The sequence below is a fragment of the Penicillium samsonianum genome, assembly GCF_028829775.1.
Source record: "Penicillium samsonianum strain IBT 33392 chromosome Unknown utg000002l_segment0_segment0, whole genome shotgun sequence".
Taxonomy (NCBI): domain Eukaryota; kingdom Fungi; phylum Ascomycota; class Eurotiomycetes; order Eurotiales; family Aspergillaceae; genus Penicillium; species Penicillium samsonianum.
The window spans coordinates 2,683,900-2,698,488 of NW_026643260.1; the positions used below are offsets into that span (position 1 = coordinate 2,683,900).

The 14,589-nt window shown below is 49.9% G+C and overlaps 8 protein-coding genes across 8 annotated transcripts; 3 read left to right on the forward strand and 5 right to left on the reverse strand.

The window, feature by feature from the left end:
• Positions 1 to 183: 183 nt before the first annotated feature.
• Positions 184 to 1,668, reverse strand: N7471_002869 (uncharacterized protein; the record flags this gene model as incomplete). Its single annotated transcript, XM_057275589.1, has 1 exon — positions 184 to 1,668. One exon carries the CDS (start codon positions 1,666 to 1,668, stop codon positions 184 to 186), a length of 1,485 nt encoding a protein of 494 aa, XP_057140227.1.
• Positions 1,669 to 2,827: 1,159 nt separating this feature from the next.
• On the reverse strand, positions 2,828 to 3,055 carry N7471_002870 (uncharacterized protein; the record flags this gene model as incomplete). The annotated part of the gene is made up of 1 exon (XM_057275590.1): positions 2,828 to 3,055. The coding sequence occupies one exon, from the start codon at positions 3,053 to 3,055 to the stop codon at positions 2,828 to 2,830; it is 228 nt and encodes a 75-aa protein (XP_057140228.1).
• Positions 3,056 to 3,385: 330 nt separating this feature from the next.
• N7471_002871 (uncharacterized protein) lies at positions 3,386 to 4,394 on the reverse strand (the record flags this gene model as incomplete). The annotated part of the gene is made up of 4 exons (XM_057275591.1): positions 3,386 to 3,592; positions 3,641 to 3,767; positions 3,934 to 4,117; positions 4,175 to 4,394. 4 exons carry the CDS (start codon positions 4,392 to 4,394, stop codon positions 3,386 to 3,388), a joined length of 738 nt encoding a protein of 245 aa, XP_057140229.1.
• Positions 4,395 to 4,396: 2 nt separating this feature from the next.
• On the forward strand, positions 4,397 to 5,658 carry N7471_002872 (KxDL motif-containing protein). Its single transcript, XM_057275592.1, has 3 exons — positions 4,397 to 4,845; positions 4,991 to 5,143; positions 5,328 to 5,658. The coding sequence occupies exons 1-3, from the start codon at positions 4,538 to 4,540 to the stop codon at positions 5,407 to 5,409; spliced, it is 543 nt and encodes a 180-aa protein (XP_057140230.1). The 5' UTR covers positions 4,397 to 4,537; the 3' UTR covers positions 5,410 to 5,658.
• A 584-nt stretch (positions 5,659 to 6,242) lies between these two features.
• N7471_002873 (AAA family ATPase SEC18) lies at positions 6,243 to 8,861 on the reverse strand (the record flags this gene model as incomplete). The annotated part of the gene is made up of 3 exons (XM_057275593.1): positions 6,243 to 8,114; positions 8,162 to 8,477; positions 8,527 to 8,861. 3 exons carry the CDS (start codon positions 8,859 to 8,861, stop codon positions 6,243 to 6,245), a joined length of 2,523 nt encoding a protein of 840 aa, XP_057140231.1.
• Positions 8,862 to 9,217: 356 nt separating this feature from the next.
• On the forward strand, positions 9,218 to 10,341 carry N7471_002874 (uncharacterized protein; the record flags this gene model as incomplete). The annotated part of the gene is made up of 2 exons (XM_057275594.1): positions 9,218 to 9,225; positions 9,288 to 10,341. The coding sequence occupies 2 exons, from the start codon at positions 9,218 to 9,220 to the stop codon at positions 10,339 to 10,341; spliced, it is 1,062 nt and encodes a 353-aa protein (XP_057140232.1).
• A 199-nt stretch (positions 10,342 to 10,540) lies between these two features.
• N7471_002875 (protein arginine methyltransferase RmtB) lies at positions 10,541 to 12,362 on the reverse strand (the record flags this gene model as incomplete). Its single annotated transcript, XM_057275595.1, has 4 exons — positions 10,541 to 11,303; positions 11,356 to 11,593; positions 11,646 to 12,059; positions 12,125 to 12,362. 4 exons carry the CDS (start codon positions 12,360 to 12,362, stop codon positions 10,541 to 10,543), a joined length of 1,653 nt encoding a protein of 550 aa, XP_057140233.1.
• A 282-nt stretch (positions 12,363 to 12,644) lies between these two features.
• Positions 12,645 to 14,026, forward strand: N7471_002876 (Mo25 family protein; the record flags this gene model as incomplete). Its single annotated transcript, XM_057275596.1, has 5 exons — positions 12,645 to 12,749; positions 12,806 to 12,866; positions 12,935 to 13,413; positions 13,468 to 13,740; positions 13,793 to 14,026. 5 exons carry the CDS (start codon positions 12,645 to 12,647, stop codon positions 14,024 to 14,026), a joined length of 1,152 nt encoding a protein of 383 aa, XP_057140234.1.
• Between the last annotated feature and the right edge of the window lie 563 nt (positions 14,027 to 14,589).

Below are 14,589 nucleotides of genomic sequence, written 5' to 3' on the forward strand. Positions count from 1 at the left end.
GTACACCATAGAGATCATGGGAGTGCAAGGCGTTATAAATGATCGTAAAGTCCACAGCTAAACAATCAGAGATAGTACATAAGATTGACTATAACCTATGCACATCTTACCCTCATTTTTGGTTCTACAATATCTAGGAATATCTTAGATCACTGATTCATTTCTAGGCCCACCTTGAGATGATTATGCCTTGCTACTTTCCCAGAGCAAACGCGGCGTCAGACCCGCTCGGTTTCTGCTGTTATTGTAAGCCTCCTCACCACCTTCCATATCTCTAAGCAACTGCAAAGCCCTGGGGTCTACATTCACCGTGGCAGCCAGGTAATGCAAAGCAGTATTTCCATCAATGTCTTGGGCATGCACATCGACACCCACGACCCGTACAAGAAGGTGTAAGGTATTAAGCTGGGCCTCTTGTTCCAGCGAGGTAAGCGGTATTGTTGGCGCGATATATTGGCCTGGAAACGACCTCGTGAAACCAGGTCTTCCGTTCGGATCTAAGTGCATGGGACTAGGGAATGCATGCGGTAGCCAGCAGGAGTCGAGAGTGCGGGCGCAGTGAATACTCTGCACAGAATCTGGATTTTCCTTGTCGATATACTCGGATGTCAAGGGGAGACACGCGATGTGGAGTAGGCTGTGTCCTAATGCCGTCGTCCCTGCGGTAGAGAGCGATATAGGGAGGCGGGATAGGAGGTCCGGATCGTGACGGGCAACTGCTAAGTGGAGCGGGTGAATGTCGAAAATAGGAGAGCGTAGGTGTTGATCGAGGTCTGGGTGCTGAAGAAGGTGCACGATACACGCCCAGATATTCGGGTTGTGTGGGTCGCATCGGAGAAGTGCAAAAGAGAGTGGCGGTAGAGCGGCTGTCGGAGTCGCGAGGGGACGGTAGTTAGGAGAGTAGCGGTACACGTGGAGCAATTTATGAAGCATTTCGGGCTGACCAGCTTTGATAGCTTCATGGACGGGAGAGGAAGTGCTGATGAACGATGGCTTGGTATTATCAAAATCGACTTGACTAGCCTCCGAGGTACTTAGCCAGGCAGATTCATCTGCTCCTGCGTCGCGAACCAGACTAAAGAAATTCTCATATCCAAGCCCAGCAGCCACTTCTAATGCCGTGAGGGCTTTTGATAGCCGCAATCGCTGACCAGGAACATTCGGCTCCGTCCAAAAGCGTGGAAACCCTTTACTCCGCTCATCCAATTCGGCTTGGGTTAAGGGCTGAGTCTGCTGGGCGATTCCTTTAGCCTCTGCCACTGCTAGTATTTGTTTCCGCGGAGGACAGAGAGCGAAACTCGACATGTCGGTTTTGGCGTCTCGGCCACGAAGAAATCGCACAGCATAGTCGGACAAATCGTGCAGCGTGATGCCTGTAGGATCTGCACCGGCGGCCAGCAGTGCCCGGACGTTCTCAGGTATATCTGCTCGAATGGCGGCAGTCAATGGAGATTCGTATGTACCGTATATAGCGCCCATGCTATTGGCATTGGGGGACCATGTTTCTAACGTTCGGTCCACACGACCAGTGGGTACGGACTCAAGGTGAGTAAAATAATGTTTTAACAGAGCTTCAAGGACGGCTGGATTCGGGTTTCTGGCGGCCACGATGGTAGCCGAATCCTCGAATGTTCCTCTGAGGTCCTTTTTCTTAAGTTGATAAGCCATGGTGGTGAAGGAATAAAAGATATAACTCCAGGAGGGATGGATGTGCTGGATAAAAAGACCACACGGGATGGGGCGAAACCTTGCCCGATCTGATTACTCACTGAGCATATCCTGAGCGGACCCTAAGCGTTCACTGAGCGAGACCTGAGTGCTCACTGAGCATACCCTGTGCATTATTTTAACATTACTAAGCATCCACTGAACTCACTGAGTAATGTAATCACTCTGTGTGAAATACTTAGTGAACAGGACCCTGAGCGTCCTCATAAAGCGGCACCCCGAGGAGGCCTAAAATCCGATGCATACAGCTACATATACGGAGTAGGCCAAAAAGGGAAAGCGAGTGAGTTGGCCATGGCGCATGTGGCGGTGAAGGAAGTAGAAAATCCCCGCAACCCCCCACTTATGCGCTGGAAAAATAATAAACTGCTTGGGTTTGGTTTGGATTTAACTGGAATTTGACTGGAATTTGGGGTATTTGGAGATGCAAAAGGTTGAAGATTGTCGATTGAAACTTGGGAATACTTCACCACATACTACCCAGGTAACCCTAGACAAAAAAGACATTAATTGAGCGCCATAGTCAATAAAAGCAGACACATATACGATTCTTCTCAATAATCGGACCAAACAGCATGCTCGTGTAACCTATGCAAGGAAACTCTGTTGGCATCGTACCTATACGGAGTATTAACATTGGAAGGTTCAAAGCAATACGCCTCTGGGTTTGGAGCCTGAGTTCAAGGAGGGGCGGATCAGGATCGAGTTGGTGGAAAGACTATGACGAAGAGCGAAAGCAGAGAAAAAAGAAGTGTTTGGTCCATTCCAAGCCGAAGTGAGTGCACTGCGCGTCATTAGTTGCCGTGCTGCCCGATATTGGCCTGGCCGAATAAGAGATCGGGCTCAGCCATTTTCAGCATAAAGCGAGACGAATAGCATCCTTGCAATATTCATCAAACCGGGGTCTTGATGGCAGTTGGGGAATTGAGGAGGGTGGTGTCACAGGGTTCCTCGGTAACATTGTTGGTTGACGGGGCATATCGTGAGTCGTCAGGCTGTGAGGCATGCAGGCTGGCTTTTAGGCACAGTGAGGTATCAACGGGCGGGAAAAGAAGAGAACAAGGTGACTTAGAGTCAGCAAGGCAGATCCAGATCCAGTTTAAAACACCCGGGCCTCGAAGGATGTGCCCTGCAGTCCCATTGCCTTCCCACCTAGTCGGGCCTGCGTGGTCTTCATGTCAGCAAGTATCTGGGACCAATGATGAAGGGTCGTGGGCGGCACGGCATTTTCTCGAAATATGGTATTTCCGACGGGGCTTGCCGGATGGCTTCCCTTTATCATACATGCCCCATAGGTATCCTCAAGCAAGTCATCGACCATCTGCATAGAGTGGGGTGCAGGGTGTTCTATTCCCACGTTGATGGGCGTCTAGAGCGCTTGTCGATGCAGAATGCTCTCTTTCCTGCTGTCAAAAGCTCTGAAGGCTATTGGTGGATTCGTGCGAGAAAGGGGGGCTTTCTCGTCGTGTGCAGCAATAACAGCCGCATCCAGACGGGCAAACGGAGGAACAAGGATCAGTGTCCACTTTACGTTTTTAACTTCTTCTTCTTCTTGTCATTGGACCTGGACTTTTGCGCATTGGTCGCTCCATTTGCCTTTTTTGCTCATATATTGCCAGGATGATTCTTGTTAGAACCTTGCAAAAGAAGCATGGAGTCACCGATTCGGGAACAATTTCGAATGCCAATCTTTCTCACGGTCCTTTGGTTCATGCAGTGATGTCCAACAGTATCCGTGTGACCTGAATTGAATGCAGCGATCCTCATTTTTGGGCTCTTGGGCTCCGATCCCAAAGATGATGTAAGGCCGCGAGACATCCCGGGAATCTGTTTGGTTTTCGCGGTAGGGCGTATTTGACCACAACTATACAAATACAACATGTGTATATGTATAGGAAGCTGATAAACTAACCATCATGTTAGACTTGGGCAGATAGAGGGGGAAATATGTCATACCGGTCCCTGTGTAGTCCGTCTTATCTTTGGGGCTTTTGCTGAACGAATCAACCTTGATCGTCCTTTTCCCAGCCCCCGAATTTCTGAAGAAAAAATCAGTTCGACGGAGACGAAGGCGGGGAAAAAAAGGATAATCATGAGAGACAAAGAAGAAAAAAAGTCAAGAAAAAGTTGGAGTAGGAAGGACGGTCAAGGCTATATTTATATGTCACCTTCCCACTAACTCCACCCATCCTACCCCCTTCATACCCACCCTTCATGTCCTTTCTAGTCAATTCCTGAATACTTCCAGTCCGCACTTTGGCCCCAAAGTTTAGACTAGGAAGAGGGGCGTAGATCGAGACCAGTTTTGCACCAAGCCGCCACGGAATGGCGGAAACCCTAGTGGAGGAAGGCTGGCGTCCTCGACCAGACACATTGAGTCTTTTCCACTCTGAGCGGGGTCAAGGCGGTCCAAGAGGCAAATTGGCGGGCAGATACGGAGACATACGTGCAGACGGAGCTCGGGGATTGGGGGTACAGAGGGAGGGGTGCGAGTCAATGTGCTCCGAGTGGTCCAATGGCTCCTTCGAGGCCTTCGCAATCCTTGCCATCACACTCGCCTCCGTCAGGATGGGAGCATCCGCCGGAAAGAAGACTCCCCGCGGAAGGTTATAAAATCCCTCGTCTGGCCCGGGGCAGACTGTCCTTCCTTCTTCTTCCTTTCCCATCACTCCTAGTTAGGCCCGTTTGCACACTCTTCCACATCCTTCCCATCTTCTTGATTCATCTTATCTCACTGAAGTTCACTTGAGCTTCATACTTCCTCTTTGCTCTACTATAACACTTGCTGTTGTTGCAGTCAATCGTCGCCATGGCCACTCAGCGTCACTATTACCAGCCTGCTGCCTACCCATACCACCATGCACCATCCAAGGCGCCGGCACCAGCATCTCTCTACCCCATTTCCAGAGTTTCTGGCTCCCCACCAGACTTCTCTGATGCAAGCACTACCGCCGGCAGTCGTTCCTCTGGCGGGCTCACCTTCAGTTCTGCCGGCGAGTACGACTCCAGCTTTGCATCGTACTCCGGCGTCGATGTCGTGGATGTCCTGAGCGACCGCATGCAAGACGCATTTGATCCAACACCATTGGACAAGGGTCTGGCACGACAAGCGCAGACGTGAGTTTCCCTGTAACACTCCACCAGCATTCGCAATTCCAACCCCCGCAGCGTTCACCACCAGGAAACGGTGATTCGCAAAACAAGACCCAGCAAGATATCCCAAGATTCGCAAACACCAAGCTAACAGCAACTGCACCCGCAGATCTGGCCAGCTGAACGCAAAGCAGCAAGAACTCCTCGAGCTACAGGCGCTCGCGCAACGGCGACTGAAAGGCGCACGGGCGAATTTCTCCGAAGGCCTGAAAACCGCACGAGAGACAAAGCGCGACCTGGAATGGACGCAAAAGCGCGTCAGGTAAGCAAACCCACCCCAGAACCGGGCACAGTTGTACGATGGACGTGCAAGTTCCGCTCCGCTCCGCGACAGGGGCTTCCGCTCCGCCGGGCGAGCTTGGCACGTGCACGTCGATCAGCGCCGTGCCTGCGGCATTAGCGCCGATGTGTGCTTCTAGAAGGCTGACACACGTGCCTGGAAATAGTTCCCTGAAGACTAAGGCTGAGAAGGCTCATCCTGATGAGTACCGTCGTTCTTCGAAGAAGTACGCCTATGATGGCTATTGATTGGGCTTGGCTTGGGCTGCGATGGGCTTCTTGATGACTGATATGATGGGGAAACTCCCCGGGCATGGACAAAATTGGGATCTTGGGATGGATGTGGGATTATTTCTGGATTTTTGGCTTCCTCGTTGGGTTTGGCGCGATTTAGCTTCTTTGGTTGGGTCTTTGTGTATATCTTGGATAGGTAATTTGTGTCTCTTGACGTATAGTAGAGAGAGTTTCTCTAAATGGTATTGGTTTTACCTGTTTTTCGGTATGGTCTAGGAATTGCTGCCTGTAGGCCTGTAATTTGAGGCCTTGAAGTATGCCTGATACCCTCCAGAGCTGTAGAGCACGCACCGTTGACCGTTGTATAGTATGTCACTGTGTAACTGAGAGTTTGATGCTGAAGGCCGATGTGGCTTAGCCTGGCGCACCCAAACGGTTGTTACTTACAATTCAATACGAGCCAAGTTAAACTGAAATTCAAATGGCCTTTAGACACATTTGGTCTATTGATTTATATACTAGGGCTTCCGTGTTTTGCTTTCGAGTGTTTGCAAGATGACAACCTACAAATGTAGCAAGATCCAGCCTTTGGATGAACATAGCGTCAAACCGAAAGAACGAATTTGCCATGCAGTCCTAGAACAACAGTGTCAGTTCCCCATGGTCATATGGCATTTGAAGTTCTCCCAAAATGAGCTTATCTGATTTTGGACTGGGTGTTTGCTAGAAGATGGACTTCTAAGATACCAAGGGAAGAGAAAGTAGGATTGCAAGTAGCTATATACTTCAGAACTAGTCTAGTTATGATCCCTGTACTCAGCAAAAGGAAACTCCGTTACAAACAATGTTTACTGGAAACTCTGTTCCTCCTCAATAGCGCGGTTGATAACACGAACAAACCGGCCAACCTTGTCAGAATCCTGTTTGGCCGTTTCAATGCCCAAGAGTACCTTCTTGATGCCGACGCTCAAGCGCCCATCATCCGCAAGTCCACCGACTGATTCGAGGGCTTGCGCAATCTCCTGCGCATCAAAGGCACCCGATTTCTCCATGATAAACCGTAGTTCACTGAAGGAACTAACATTGGGAACCAAGATATCCGAGTTGAAGGAATTGTAGATGTCCAGCTGCTTCATCAAGGCACGTTCAGTTGTCGTGGCAAGAACCAATAGACGACGTCCGTGAGTTGGCTGCTTCCTCAGGAAAACCATGAGAGCTTGCAGCACACTGTTGCTGAAGCGAGGACCAATTGGCACCCAATCGATGATTCGCTCGATGTTGTCGATGACAACAATACTTGTGGTACTCTTGTAAGCGCTGTCAAAGATTCGGCTGATGTGTGAGATCTTTGCCGGCTCGCTAAAGCCAACCATGTCTTCGGGGCTGATCAACTTAATGAAGGGGAAGCCGGAGTCAATAGCAATCCGTGCCGCCAAGGCGGTTTTACCGCTGCTGGGAGGACCGTGAAGCAGCACAGAGAACAATGGAGTTGACTCGGCCACTCCAACCTGCTTGACGAATAACTCGCCTTCCCGTAGGATTTCGCTGATAGTCGTAGAATAGTGGATAACGCCGTATGGGATGCGGCTGGACAACTCTTCCTCGGAAACACCAAAGGCAGGCTTGACTTCATCAAGAGACTGGAGGAAGTCGGCCCGGTTGACCTTCATGTCTACCACGTCCTCATTGATACTAGCCATAGTACCGACTTTGACATGGCGGGAGAAAGCAAAGGACGAGGCGGACTTGACCAAACCTGCGATCTCAGCACCAGAAAAGTTCTTGGTCAAATGAGCAAGCTCGGCCAAGTCAACATCCGTATCCATGACATTATTGTTTCGCATCTTCTCGGTGTGGATGTTGAGAATCTGGCTTCGGCCATGCTCGTCAGGGAGCGAGATTTCCATGTGCACCTCCAAACGACCGGGACGCAGCAAAGCTTCATCAATCATGTCCATTCGGTTGGTCATACCGATCAACAAGATGTTGTTCAGTTGGTCGACACCATCGAGTTTCGAAAGGAGCTGGTTGACCACGCTATCGCCGACACCAGTACCACCGCCAGCTCCACTTCCACGCTGCTTGCACACTGCATCCAGCTCATCGAAGATGATGATATGGAGACCACTCTCGTCGCCCTTTTCTTTATACTCCTTCTCGGCATCTGCGAACATCTTTCGGATGTTTTCTTCCGACTGACCCACGTACTTGTTCAGAACTTCTGGACCGTTGATAATCTTTGGCTCTCTAGCATTAAGCATCTTTCCGATTTGTCGAGCAATGAGAGTTTTACCCGTTCCTGGAGGTCCATAGAGCAAGAGACCCTTAACGTGCTGAATACCAAGTTTCTCAACCAGACCAGGAGGGAAAATGCGAGAGGCGAAAGCACGACGGAAGATCGTACTGAACTCGGAGTCTAAACCACCGATACCCATGTCCTGGAACTTGAAGCCCGGTTGGATGATAGAGTTGGCCGCCGGGCGGCGGTTAGATGGCTTCACGTTGATACCGGTCTGAGTATCCTTAAAAAAGTTGAGTTGAGTGTGCCGTGTAAGAATACCCCTGGCCGTAGGATCGGTCTCGACTTGTCCAGAACTGAGATCGGCCTTCTCTGATGTCAAATCAACCCGCTGGACGGTCTTGACCTGCAGTAAGAGCGGGATACTCTTATTATCCATCAAAACTCTCTGGCCAGGCGAGAATAGTTGGTTCTCAAAGTTCTGGGGTCTGTTAGCATGTTTTCAAGACTGGGTTGAAGTCGACGTACCCTGATCACCGCTTGTGCCAATTCATCCTGGTCATAAGGAGCTTCAACCCGCTTCTTGGTAGATGCGAAGCTGACTTCAACATCCGCGGAACCCAGGTAGGCCTGTCCGCCTTGGCTAAACGGATCGTACAGCTGTACCTTGATCGCATCTCTCAATCCGATGTTGGCCCATGTTCGCTGAGGGTCCGACATGCTCATAAATCCGGAAGGGAAACCATCGAGAGGGCGAGCAGAGAAGACGAAGAGGTCATTGATAAGGAGGAGGACGTCGGTGCCATCTCGTGAGGGTGGGATGTCCTGCGGCGAAACAGCAACACTGCTCTGTATTAGTCCCCGAGAATAAAAAGCAGCCAGAGAATACTCACAGGTTTCCAAATGTGTAGTTTTCATTCGGACTCTTGCTGGGATGAAGAGTCCAAGTCTGGCCTCCACCTCTTTGTCCGGACTGCATCCTAGAAGGCATCTGCTGCGGCGGGGGTCTTCCTCCTGGTGGAGGTGGGCCTCCGTAACCCCTTTGATCATCATATACATCAGTCATCGGCACATCGTCATCACGGATAGGAGCTGCATAGCCTGCACCGGACGAGAGGGAACGATCGGTATCATACCGTGGGGGTGCTTGGTTGGGGTTCGGGTGACCCTGCGGGGAGGGTTGTCCGCTTGAGCCGAACGGATTCGGGATATTGCTGCGATTGAACATGATGAACCGTTTGGTTGTCGTTAATCACAGAGGTTGAGGTGAGAACCGTTGAAGCTATTGTCTTAGCGACACTGTGTTGGGAAACGAGCAGGCAACTATGTAAGTCAGTGGGCTCTGCAGCAGGTGACCTGGGTCAATTCTTAAAAGTTTATGTTCAACAGTACGCTGGATAATGCTGATATCCAAAGCAAAGCAAATAATATGAAGGGGAAGAGAAGAGAGTTGGAGCCGTAAAGCTGTCGACGGGGCACTTTGGCCACCCGGGAACAGCGTCGGGCGGTGGGGACGTCATTATCGATAAGACACAGCTCTTTGCTATCGAGCAACTTCCACGCAAGGGTCAGCCAGTTTCCAAGATGCCTCTGTAAGTGGAGTTTTTTCTTTCGATTTTATAATATCTGTGAAACCTGCTAATTTATTTCATAGCCATCTGCTCGGCAAAAAGTCATGGAACGTCTACAATGTCGAGAATGTCGCCCGCGTCAGGCGCGACGAGGCGCAAGCAAAAGCCCGCGAGGAAGAAGATGAACGTATCATGCAAGAGGTCGATGCCGAACGCAGGATTAAAATTCTTCGCGGCGAACGTCCGCCTACGCCTCCACCGGCACCCTCCCTTCCGTCGCCTGAACCGGGCGCTCGACCAGATAGAAAGTCCACCAGCGACGCTGGAGGGTTTCGCAAGAGAAGGCGGGTTGCCGGGGAAGATGACACGGATCGAGATATACGATACGCTCGGGAGGAGGCGGCGCAAGCAGTTGCTAAGCGGGAAGAGTTGATGCTCGCCTCTCGCAAGGCTGATACAGCACAAGCCCCGATTCTAGACACGGCCGGCCATATCAACCTGTTCCCAGCCGCAAGTGCTAAAACACAGAAGAACTCCGAAGCAGAGGCTGAGGCGGCACGGAAGAAACGCAGCTATGAAGACCAATACACAATGAGGTTCTCCAACGCTGCAGGCTTCAAGGAGACTATTGGCCAAAAACCGTGGTATTCCTCCACAGAACAAAACGCAACAGCGCCAGGTCCGATGCCCGAGAAAGATGTGTGGGGTAACGCGGACCCAAGGCGCAAAGAGAGGACACAGGCTCGTATGAGTGCGAATGATCCACTTGCAGCCATAAAGCGGGGTGTGCGTCAGTTGAAAACGACAGAACAGGAACGGAAGCGGTGGAATGATGAAAAGCGAAGAGAGCTCGAAAATTTGAAAGCTGAGGAGGCACGGCAGTCAAGCCGTCGGCGAAGGCGATCCCCGTCAGTGGACAGCCTCGATGGGTTCAAACTGGACGCGCCGGACAGAGAACGTGAGAAGGACAGAAGAAGTTCTGACAGGCATCATCGTCGCCGTCGAGATCAGAGTCGAGATCGCCCTCATCATCGCTCTCGTCACCACTCCTCTCATCGCAATCATCGTCATCGTCACGATGAACGTTCTGAGGCCGCTAGGCGGGAAAAACATACTGAAGCAAAGAATCAATCCTAAATGTTCTATTAGCTCTACGAGATCATGGCTTCAATTACGACAACGATACCCATTACATAGCTTGTTCCTAAATGCAAATAATTTTTATATTCACTGAGTCAAATAAACGACACCCAGATAATATGGTGTCGTCCTTTTCTATGAAGGTAGTCATATCTCTTTTAGTTCATCAGAAAACGTTTCAAAAGATCGCTCGATCCTATAGGAGGCTCCATAGTTGGACCCCCTTCTCATTTGCATCGGACTCCCACTGGACACTGATGTCCACTCCCCGAGAGCCCTTCTCGGTCTTCTCGTAACCAATTTTGCCGGTAATGACCTGGCCCTTCTTCAAGGCCTGGGAACCTCGCTTAGCGTCATCCTTCGCATGGTCAATGAGAAGGACAGTCTGCTGCCAATGAGTCTCGGTTCCATCGGGACCAGTGGTGAACGAGACGATTCCCTTCTTTTGCATATCTGAGGGGATGGCATCCTCAGGTAGAACAGACTCTCTGGAGGGCATGAAGAAAATGTCGAACCAGATAGCCCACCCATCCAATGCATCGACATCCTGGTTCAATGTGACCTGGAATTCCTTCAAGAACGACAGCTCCTCAACAGTGATGGTGTGTAGCGGAAGTGTCAAGAAAATCTGAGACTCTCCGACAATGGTAGTTGGCTGGTTGCTGCGGACCACAGCCTCATCGTAGATCTTGTGAAGCATGGCGTCCATCTTGAATCCATAGACGTTGTTCCAGAACGAGATGTGCGACGCGATGAAATCCGGGTCGGCATAAGGAGCAAGGCGCAGGGTAGCGTGCGAAGGAGCCATAATACCATCAGGAGCGAGATAACGATCTCTGGCGTAGATGACGGAATCAAACATTGCCTCAAACAGGAGACCGTAACCCATCCATTCAGAAATGATGATGTCGACCTTTTCGACGGGCAAAGTAACCTCTTCGATCTTGCCACGGATACACCTGGGATAGAGTCAGTGCTATCACGTTATTGTGGGATGATCATGAGTCTTACGTGATCACATCTTCAAGGCCATTGTCATGGACGATTTCCTTAGCTCGGTCAATGATGTTCGAGTTGTCCACAGCAATGACCTTCTTTGCGCCAGCCTTGGCACAGAACATGGACAAAATACCAGTGCCACAGCCAACATCAAGAACAACCTTGTCCTTGAAAACGTGCTTGTTTTCATAGACGAAATCGCGGTAAGAGTCGGTACGGATGGTGTCCTTGAGCATAGATTCATGAATTCCTTGAGACTATGTTAGCATCATATGCATGATAAGTTGAGCGAGATACCCTACCGTTGTAAGCGTAGGAGACAAAGTATCCATCTTCAGCGTCTTGCTGTCTGTCGACAGCCTTGGCCGAGGGTTGAGGGTTGGATTCAGCAAGCTTATCATCCTCCTTCGACAATTGGTCGTCCATCGACTTCTGCACAGCAATACGGTACTCGGAGAATTGGGTCTGCAACCGCTCCAAGTTCTCCTGGAGTTCGAGAACCTGTCGGTTTGTCTCGGTGGCGGGGACATCGTCTTCGCCCTGTTCTTCGGCGAGGTCGTCCAAGCTATACAAGAGAGCGTCGTCCTCCAAAACAGGCTTGAGATAGACATCATCCTCGAATTTGGACTTGGACGAAACATCGGGGGTGTTGTTTCCGTTCTTGACTTCGGTGCGGACGTAGTTGACCAACTTGATGTTGTCGAGGAAATCCAAATCTAGAAGCGGGAAAATAGTCAGCCTCAATTGTTGAACCCCCCGCAAGAGTAGAAGCTGGACATACCAAGCTCCTTTTGAATCTTCAGCAGATCAAAATTGTACTTTTCCTTGCACTCCTTCAGCATTGATCGCGCATCGGGGAAGACCTGGTCAGTGAAGAGCCCAACCACAGGCTGCGACTCCTCATCGGGTTCGACATCTTCCCAGCCCTCCTCGTTGCTAGAATCGGACGAATCCGATACTGAATGCGAGTCGGGGAAACTTTCACCCACGGGTGGGTTCACGGAATTGGAAGCTGACATGACTTATAAGGGTCAATAACAAATTGTTTCGACCTTGGAGGGGGAGGGGCAGAAGATAACATTTTGATAGAGAAAAAAAAATCCGTTATCAGCGCCTGCCTCAGGCAGAAAGAGCCCCGTTGCCCCGCCCCGGTTTGTTTATTCGCAACTTGCATTCGAATACATCACATTTGCTTCCCCTTGGACTCGATCTTGATTCTCCCGTTGCAATTATAACTTATCCCATGTCGCCTTAATCTCCAGTTTCTTTCTCAATTTGCCGCATATTCTCTCCATCTCACCATGGCTTTCTTTTTCAATCGCGGCCGGTCGCGGCAACCTGCTGATATCGTCCGGACAACGAAGGAATTATTACTGAGGATCCATGACTCCCAAAATGCTCCCAAGGTTTGTTTTGTAAACATTAAATATGGAGAGAGCAATCCGGCTAACGAATGCACTAGGCCGAAGAGGAGCTGGCTAAGCAACTCAGTCAAATGAAGGTGATAGTACAAGGAACACCAGGTTGGTCTCCTGGAAGTAACACCCAAAGCGCAGTGTCAAGGAGCTAACCCAATGATCTTATTATTTAGAAGTCTCCGCGTCAGTGGATCAAGTCCATGCACTTGTCCAAGCAACTCTTCAAGAAGATCTACTCTTTGATCTATCCAAAAGCATCCATTTGCTTCCCTTCGAAGCCAGAAAAGACACTCAGACCATATTCTCCCATATTCTTCGGTTCCGGCCTAATTCATATGGAGTTGAAAAAGATCCTCCCGTCATCTCATACCTTGTCCACCATCGACCAGAAATCATTGTCGAGTTATGCCGGGGCTACATGCAAAGTCAAAGTGCAATGCCATGTGGTGTCATTCTCCGAGAGGCATTGAAATTCGATGTCATCACTGCGATTGTATTGTATGATCAATCCAGTGAAGGAGAATCGGCCATTCGACTATCAGACGTGAAACCTAACCAGCAGCAAAGAGGAGATGGTGTGTTCTGGAGATTTTTTGATTGGATCGACAAGAGCAATTTCGAAGTCAGCGCAGATGCGTTCACCACATTCAGGGTAAGGTCCAGAACGATGGCTATTGATGATAAGTGGCTGACATATCTTTCACAGGAGATTTTGACCCGCCATAAGAGCCTCGTGACTTCATACCTGGCAACCAATTTTGAACTATTCTTTGGGCGGTTCAATAACATCCTGGTCCACTCGGACTCGTATGTCACCAAGCGCCAAAGCATCAAGCTTCTAGGGGAGATCTTGTTGGACCGTGCGAACTACAATGTGATGATGGCATACGTGGAGAGTGGAGACAATCTCAAGCTCTGCATGAAACTGCTGCGGGACGATCGCAAGATGGTGCAATACGAAGGTTTCCATGTTTTCAAGGTAAGTTTGCCCTCAAATCGCAGCGAAGACAGATGAGCTGACAAGGGATTAGGTGTTTGTGGCCAACCCGACCAAATCGGTGCCAGTACAACGAATTCTGATCAATAACCGTGATCGACTGTTGAGGTTTTTGCCTAAATTCTTGGAGGACCGAACTGACGACGATCAATTTACGGATGAGAAGAGCTTCCTGGTCCGTCAGATTGAACTCTTGCCTAAAGAGCCTGTGGATCGGGCTCGACCAACTCGTGACTCGCCATCGGCTCACACAACTGCTGTGGCTTGAGCTAGATCTACCACTGGGTCACTGGCTTCACCGTTTCACGCCCTTATGATCCTTTTTTTTTTTGCGTTGGTTCTAGCTGGGGGTATTTCCCCCTTTTGACTGCATTGAGCATTGACAGCCGATGGCCGGTTATCCAAGCCTCGGTTACAGGAGTTCCACGCGGTTTTGTACATCTGGGGCGTATTAGGGGGGTTAAGGGTTTCAATTGCATCTACTCTGTGTTTTCCACGTACTCCGTAGTTGGGTATACACGAATACAATTAAGCAGATTACCTCTTGATGTCACATCCACCGTTGGGCAATGATTCTAATCTAAGCACCTTAGAACTAGCGTACTCCACCACCCTCCTTGTTCTCTCGCGATCCACACGCGGCCCATGGAGGTGGGACAAGCCCCTTGATATCTATTTTGAGGGGGAAATGAGGAGAAGAGGAAAGTAGAGAATCGATAATAGTATGGTAGGAGCTATTCATTGACACAAGTTACTAGATATACATAACTATGTAGTATACTTGTGCCAGGAGGTGATGGAAACCCCGAAGATGCCCCCGTCTAAGTCCAG